We start from the raw sequence: 8251 nt of genomic DNA, 5'->3' as shown, positions 1-8251 counted from the left end.
ATTGCCACTGAATTCCATTAAGTTCAGTAGAGAACATCTCTGGTTTGAGGACTGCAAACTTCAGGGCTCCAACCCATAGACGGTTGACAAGTCATTTTCATGAACTGTAGCCTGACTCGAAGAGGCTGATGTCAACTCAGGTATGTGATTCGGTTTAACTCTTGATTCCCCAGTTTTGTAATATGCTGTCAATTGCATAAGAAATAATCCAAGGTAGTAATAATTTTGGAAATCCTGTCCTGTCACATTTTTCTCCCAGCGATAAACAATGAACCACTGACATTGACTTTGTTTGTTTGTTTTTATTAAGGAAAAGCAAGAATGTTGAAGGAGATCCAAATAGTGCTCTGGTTCCTTTTTTTCTTTGTCATTTCCATTTTCTATAAACTCTCCCTGAAGTCTGGCTGCATCTTCTCTTGCATGCCTATTGCTAAGCGATTCCTGACACCAGAGGATGTTATGAGCCAGAGCAGAAGCATCATCTTTGTGGAGATCACAGATCGCCTTGAGCCTCCTCCACTGGTTTCATGTTCTGTGGAATCTGCTGCCAGGATCTACCATGACAGACCTGTTGTTTTCTTCATGGCAGGGCTGAACAATAGCACATGGCTGGATTCAAATTCCACTTATCCAGCCTTCTCACTTTTATCTGCTATGAAGAATGTCTTCATTTTTCCTTTCCAGATGGAAACTTTGTTCCAGGAGACACCTCTGCTCGCATGGTATCATAAGGTGAGAGGAAATGTTTTTGAACAAGATTTAAATTAGAGATGGTGGAAAATGAAGCTGTTGTCGTTTTGTTGCACCCAATATGGACCCCTTGTTTATGACAGTTTGCCATGCATTAGTCAAAATACTTATTGAAATTGTTATGGACATTTACCATTTCCTGATGACAGGAGTTATGGTAAATGGAACATTTCAATAATGATTTTGATTAACCAATTTGATAAAATATGGTTAATCACCATCTTTTCAAAAAACACACTATATTGATAAAAAATGTTGTATTTGAAAAATTTCAGTCAGCATGAATTTAAAGTGAGCTTTTACTGTTTGCGAAAGTGCTTTCAGTGCTTCTTAAAGGTGTCAGAAACATCAATGAAAATGTCTGTGGACAAGCTCTAGAAGTAAGAGGGTTATTCAGAGGTCAATTTTGGGGGAAAAAGGCAGTGATGCTCTACAAAGCTCCACCCACCCCTCTCAGAACTGTTGTTCAGGGAGTTCACACCCTCTTGTTCCGAGTCCTTTGAGTCCTGTCTGAAAACTCAGGCAGGCATCACTGCATTAATCTGCACTTGTTTCATGTTTTCATGAGTCTATTGGCAACCATTACAGCTAAGGACTTCTTTATTTTATTTATTTTTAAATGAAAGTGGAGACTCTGGAGAATAAACAGGGAGCTGGCTGCTATACTGGTATTCCAGCCCTCCGTGCACAAGCATAACCCAAGACCTGAACTTCTCTCTCACTTTTTATCCTCTTTAGAGATTGCGAGGAGGGGCCAGTTCCAAAGCCCACTGAAATCAATTAGAATCTTTTCTATTGAATCCCATGGGCTTTGGATCAACAGTGAGTGTGTAAATTGAGATGAGGCAGGGTTGTGTTTATGAAAATTACAGTTAATGATTCATATTCTCATTATTTCATAAATATTGCATGTTTCCTTGGAGTTTACTGCACCTTGGAAACACTTGTAGAATCACGCTGAATGAAACCTACATCTGCTCTTGCCTTTTTCCAGCAAAGTTTCATAGCTGAAAAAGAAAAACAGCCATTAATTTTTAAAGGGATTAAAATGAGGATAGACACTGTTGAGAGTTTTATAGAATATATAGCTAATAGGATCAGGTGTTTAGAAATTTTAAAGTGGAGTCCATTGCATCTCTGTGATCCCTTTCCAACTCTGCAGGTAAATGCAGCCCAGGAAAAATACTGGGTTCATATCAGCTCTGACGCCAGCAGACTTGCACTCATCTGGAAATACGGTGGGATCTACATGGACACAGATGTCATCTCCATGAGGCCTATTCCAGTGGCAAACTTCCTGGCGGCCGAGGCTTCCAAGGTCTCCAGCAGTGGGGTTTTTGGCTTTCCTCACCATCACTGGTTCATTTGGGATTGCATGAATGATTTTGTTCAAAACTACAATGGACGCATTTGGGGAAACCAAGGACCCATCTTAATGACGAGAAGGCTGCGAGCCTTGTGCAACCTGACCAATTTCCATAATGTGGAGGATCAAAGCTGTGGGAACGTTTCCTTCTTACATCCTCAGCGTTTCTACCCTATCCCTTACCCAGCATGGAGGCAGTACTACACGGTTTGGAAGAGAAGCCCTGACTTCAACAACTCCTATGCTTTGCACCTGTGGAACTTCATGAACCAGGGACGCAAGACTGCGGTTGCAGGAAGTAACACGTTAGTGGAAAATCTGTACAAAACATACTGCCCCACCACTTATAAGGACCTTATTCAAGGCACAGAAGGCAGTGGTCATATGCAACAAAACAAGACTGAATAACTGGATATAGCAGTATGAGGTGTTCTTTCCAGCCCTGATAGTCCTGTGTCTAAAATAAACTGTGCACAATGTGTACCTCCTCTTAATCAGTGTCTCTCAGCCATTTTCTGTCTGCAGACCACTTCGTAGGAGAGAACCTCTCAGAAACCACCTCTTTTCCCAAGTTTCCCCAGGACCTAATGAAATTTGTAGGAAGGTGGGGGTATAAATATCATGTAATCACCAATGGTAAGTATGTTTTGTCCTTTAGGGTAAAAGTTTCCAAAGCAGCTAAGTGATCTAGGAGCCTGAGTCCCACTTTCAAGTCATGTTGGCTTTGGGAGCCAAAGATCCATTGAAAATCAGTACCACCTAGGAACCCAAGGGTCAGATTTTCCAAGGTATTTGGTGCCTACAGATGCAGATAAGTGCTTTTGCAAATCCCATTAGGCATCTATCTGCATATTTAGGTGCCTAAATGCCTTTAAAAATCTGGCCTTTTAGATGCTTTTGGAAATTTTCCCCTGTCATTTGCTGTGTGCTTGTACAGCACTTTGTGCAATGAGGCCCCAAACTGGCTGAGGCCTCTTGGTGCTACTGTAATATCAATGTTCAGTAATAATGAATATAATGACAATCAATCGTAGCCCAAACTTTCCCCACTCAAAATGTTCATTAGCATTGTTTATTTTTCCTCTCTTTTGCTTCAGCTATGCACATGTAAATAAAATATCTACCCCACTCCAATGGCTCTGAATTTGTATTCCCCTCTTAAGCCTCCTTCAAGCTTCTGGGATGGAGTGAAGAGAAAAAGGGGTTGTGTTTATTCATTGTTTCCTATGGCCCTATTCTTACAGCATTTGGGCAGCTCACTTAAATTATTGAGTTTTGTCTCCCTACAACTTGTGAGGATGGGAAGTGCTATTCTCCCCATTGTACAGCTGGAAAACCAAGGCCTGGAGATGAAGGCCTAGATCCACAAAGGAACCTTGGCACCTAAAGCCCAGTTTTAGGCACTACCGCAATCCACAAAACCCCCATTCAGCTACTGTCTAACCCTATAGATGCTGAACTCATGATTTTAAGTTCCCTTGGCACTTACATTTCTGCCTCTAGTCACATGTGCTGCCTGCAAGGCCCAGTCTGATAGGTGTGCTCTGAGTATGCCTAACAAAATGGGCAGGGAAAGAAGCCTCCTTATAACCTTTAGCCCAGTGGTTAGGGAACTCACACCAGGTGAAGGGAACGCCAGTTCAATTCCCCCCTCTGCTTGTAAGGGGAAGGACTTGTAACCTAGGCTCCACACCTCTCAGGGGACTGACCAAGCCTCTGAGATATGGGGTATTCTCATGTGAGAGTCTCTCTTGAATAAGCTTGGTCCATTTTTTATGAATAATTAAATATGCATTGGGGCAGAGAAAGCCTGACCCTCAGTACATCCTCAGGCAGTTAGCCTCTGCCAGGCTGTGGCTATATTGCTATTTTTAGCATGTTAGCTCAATCAGTGGTAGCACATGTATATTTACATAATGTAAGAGACCACAGCACAGGCAGTGTGGCCAAGCAGTAACAGCCAGATTGGGATCCACACGGCAGGGACAGTGGTCAGAGGAATTGCTAGATCCAGGTTCAATAAATAAGAGTCGGGATCAAAATCAGCCAGGGTCAGAGACCAGAGAAAGCGTCAGGCTGCAGTCAGGAGTCAGCTACCTGGGGCACCCTCCAGGGTTAAATAGGGCTCGTGGCCAATCAACAGGCCACAGGGTACTGTCACTCTGGGTCACTTCCTTCAGCTCCTACTCTCCACCATGCTACCTAGCTGTGACTTTGCATGAGCTCTGGGTGGTGATGTCCCAGGCTCTGCAGACCTGGGTCCTCATCCCTAAATTCTTACACTTGTCCTGGAAATTACACCTCCAGCTGCAGTGTAGTTACACTTTAGGAGAAGAATGACAAGATCTTTCACCCTCGCCCCTTGTAATTCACCATGCTGTTCACCTCCACTCTGTGTTACAAATAAACCCTCCCCCTGTCTTCCATGTGGTATGATTTGCAAGCCACAACAGCAGAAAGTCTTCCCAGCTTTTTAGTCTCCTGGCCTTTTATTAGGGGGTTACATTTACTTAGAAAGAAATGTAAACTGGATTCTTTCACAGTGTTAATTCAAATCCTTTCAAGCCCAGACCTCGAACAAGTCTAAATAGCAAATCTGTTTCTGCTCTGCTAGAAAGGCTGTTTAGAAATCCAAAGCCCAGGGGTTGGGAGTTTAATAACCCATCATCAAATGTTTGCCATCTGTGATATGGTGTCTTTTGTAAACACAGCCGCTAACAAGCAGACTGCAATCTGTAGCGTTTTCTATGCTCAGCAAGTTACAGTAGAATTTACTAGCAGGAGTATGTACACATTTACACACGCACACGCGTAGTGAACCCTGAGCTCTGTTCCCTTAAATCATGGGGCCAGATTCTCCTCTCACTCACCACAGTCAATCAGGAGTAACTGCACCGAAGTCCCTACAGCTAAACCAGTGTCAAGAGGCTACACGTCAGAGGAGAGTCAAACCAAGTGTTTCCAGTTGCCAGAGCAACAGCTTGGCTTTGGAGAGCATTTTACCATTTGTTTTTCCCTGGAGAAACCCTCTCGGGGGAGGGGGGCGGCGCAGGCAGCTTTCATCAGCACATAGGCATGGGCTGAGGTGAGCTGTATTTTTCTTCTTGTGCTGAGACAAGGGAACTGGGATTTTGCTTGAGCTCAGCACTGACAGCTGCTTTTCCTGGGTGGTTTTGAATTTCCCGGTGGGAGATGAAGGGAGGGGTGTAGTGTTACAGCACAGGAAACCCTCCCTGTTTTCCACGCAGTTTTGCGTGGCCCCTCTGTGTTAGGAACCACTTTTTAACCCTCTGCATTCATCGCTCCAAGCCGACCTTTCTAGACTCTTTCCAAACTCTTCCTCTCTGGGGACAGGTAAGAATTTGCTTTTCTTGTGTCCTAGGGCTTGGATCTGCAGTCTCTTCTGGCCGGTCGAGTAATAAATACTGTATGTAAAAGTCTAGCTCGGAGGAGGGCTCTAGGCCAGTGTTTCTCAACCTTTTTGATACCAGGGACCAGCTTGCTGCTTTCCTAAACTGTGTCAGGGAGATCTCAGGGACTGCTGCCGTGCTCGGACCGATCCTTGAGAAACACTGTGTCTAGTTGGAAAGAGCTTCTGTTCGCTCTCATGCATTGGAAAAGGAAGTATTGCAGAGGTCCCGCTTGGTTAAGTATTAGCTGCTGTGTCATGTCCCCTTCCCCCTCCACTTGGCTGTGTGCTAAGTTTGCAGACGATGGGGGATTTTTTACAACCAGCCCATTAGACCTGGGATCTGCACACGGAATCCCTTCCTTGCTCCAGCAGTTAGAGGGTGTTCCTGTTGCATCCGTCCAGGAGAAAGAGAGTTTTGTGTGTGCGCCAGTGATTTCCCCAGGAAGGGAGGTCTGGAGCAGGCATGCCATAGAGGACCCTGCCAAGAAAGGAGGGGACGCCAGCCCACTGCTGTCACTCACTCCGGGTCTTGGGGAGGGCTGTTAGCCTGCTAAGCTGTTTCTGAACCAGGGCCCAAATCCTGAAGTCCATCATCTGGTTCTGTAGCCAGTGGGAGATTTGCCTGAATGAGGTGAGGTCACCACCTTTGAAATGCAAACCCCCCAGCACCCTTATAGCTAGCCCACTGCAACCCCAACCCCTAAGGCAACTCCACAACACCCCACCTCAACAGCCATTTATAGTATCTGGAGAGAGAACACATATAGGTAAGATTGATAACATCACAAGTCTCCTCACTCTCCTGTGACTCAAACCCTCTTTCCCTCACACAATGCGCTTGTGTGTTGGTGGGCAGACAGACAGCTGTTCTCTTTTCAACAGTTTTGATCTGTTATCACTTAAACCATGGAAGTGGGAACACTGCAGTATCTCTAGCTGAACACAGACACTTTTACATATCCCAGTGTATTGTCAGAATAATGCAAATCTTTAGACCCACGTAAAAAAACCCAGCAGATTAAATTATTTTTCTGTCAATTGGCAAATCTATTTTAAAAAATGACCAGGCTGGTCAAATACTGGCCAGCTGATAGCCCTAGACTGAGGGTTGAGAATACAACTGCCAGCATTTGGGAACTTTTTTTCCAAGGGACAAATTTCCAAATAAGCGGGGTTGGGGTGGGGATGGAGGGAGAGGCTACTGGCTCCTCTGTGTGAATGGGGTGCATTAGTCTTCCCCACAGCTCGAGTGCCTTTAAGGAGGGAAAAAAGGGCCAGCAAAATAACCAGAAAGTCCCTAGAATGCTCAGATAGCGGGGGGAGGATAGAGGGTGGGAATGGGAATGGAGGGGTAGGAAATAATGCTGGTGGAAGATTCGATAATAATTGATCATTCTTAACACTTACTTACACCCTTTGCATGTTCAAAGTGCTTTACACACCTTAACTAAATAATCTTTATATTGTAAATTCCCTAGCGCAGGGACTGCCTTTTCCTTGTGGGTTTGTAAAGCACCTAGCACTGTGGGCTCCTAGGTGCTTTGGTAATACAAATAAGTAAGAGGAGGGGGAAGGCCCTCAGCCCCTCCAATAACCTTCCCCTAGTTTTCTAATTGTTAAAACAAACTGTCAAACATCATATCACAATATACAACATAAATATTGTTAAATCAGAGCCTAAGAAGTTCTCAAGCAGCATTTTTCTTCCTTTGCCTTCCTGTATATTTTGATTATTATCTATGGAAATATTTTTGTTGGTTTGTATGTGTACAGTGAAATGAACATTTGCCGACATTTACCGATAAAAATCTAATCTTTCCAAACCTAGTTGTAGACTAGGGTGACCAGACGTCCTGATATTTCCTTGTTTGTCCCGCGTCCCGACCAGTGATCAGTTTATTCCCTGAAGTGACTGATTCCCCATCTCCTCACCAGCAGGACTATATTCACTCTTTCTTTCACGCTCTCTAAAATACTATAAATATATGTAATACATAGAGCATTGTGTTCTCTATAATTCTGTATTTCTGCAGCAGCCCTGTGGTTACCTTTGCTATATGTAAACAGTACAGGGCACTTTCGACACTGTTATTACCTAGGCAACCATAACAGGAGTTGATAACCCAAGGCTAGAAGTGATCTCTGCAGGTTTCTGTTTCACAGAGCGCTGCTCAGCATTCCCGTCCCCAGATCATATTGCATGTCACATTGCATGACAGTCCCGCTCTCGGGCCCCCCCTTTGTTTGTCACAGTAACAGTGAAATAGATGTTTCACTGCAGGACACAGAAAACTGACAGCAGTTGGCTGGTTAATTTCAGCTTGTGATTAACTGTTATGAGCCAGGGCTGGGGTTTGTGGCTGTTTTTTCACAGTGCCTGGCACACTGGGGTTCTGAGCTCAACTGGGGCCTCTAGACGCTACCACAGTGCAAATCCTAAACAATGAATAGCAATCATTACTTCCACAGGCCAGAAATATGGTGCATCCAGGTATTAGTCATGGGAACCTTACCATTAGGGTTGCCAACTTTCTAATTGTACAAAACTGAACACCCTTGCCCTGCCCCTTCCCAAAGTCCCCACCCTTTCTCTGAGGCCCCCCTCCCTCTGTTGCTCACTCTCCCCCACCCTCACTCACTTTCAGTGGGATGGGGCAGGGCATTGGGGTCAAGAGGGGTTGAGGGCTCCAGCTGGGGGTGCGGGCTCTGGGGCAGGGCTGGGG

At 44.8% G+C, this 8251-nt stretch overlaps 2 protein-coding genes across 3 annotated transcripts in view; both read left to right on the top strand.

Annotated features, from left to right (window-relative positions):
• The first annotated feature begins 316 nt into the window (after positions 1–316).
• On the top strand, positions 317–3245 carry LOC101938103 (alpha-1,4-N-acetylglucosaminyltransferase-like). Its single transcript, XM_005314484.4, has 2 exons — positions 317–732; positions 1913–3245. Exons 1-2 carry the CDS (start codon positions 322–324, stop codon positions 2522–2524), a joined length of 1023 nt encoding a protein of 340 aa, XP_005314541.1. The 5' UTR covers positions 317–321; the 3' UTR covers positions 2525–3245.
• A 1780-nt stretch (positions 3246–5025) lies between these two features.
• The window catches only part of DZIP1L (DAZ interacting zinc finger protein 1 like), a 45187-nt gene continuing 41961 nt past the window's right edge, over positions 5026–8251 (top strand). Inside the window, exon 1 of one of the 2 annotated variants that reach the window (XM_065556222.1) lies at positions 5026–5201. The gene's annotated coding sequence lies outside the window, so the exon portion shown is untranslated. Of the gene's footprint in view, positions 5202–5225; positions 5471–8251 lie in introns of those variants that run through there. The other variant, XM_065556221.1, reaches the window with a different exon arrangement.

This window comes from Chrysemys picta, chromosome 9, assembly GCF_011386835.1.
Source record: "Chrysemys picta bellii isolate R12L10 chromosome 9, ASM1138683v2, whole genome shotgun sequence".
NCBI classification, from domain to species: Eukaryota; Metazoa; Chordata; order Testudines; family Emydidae; genus Chrysemys; species Chrysemys picta.
This window is presented reverse-complemented; position numbering and strand designations above follow the sequence as displayed.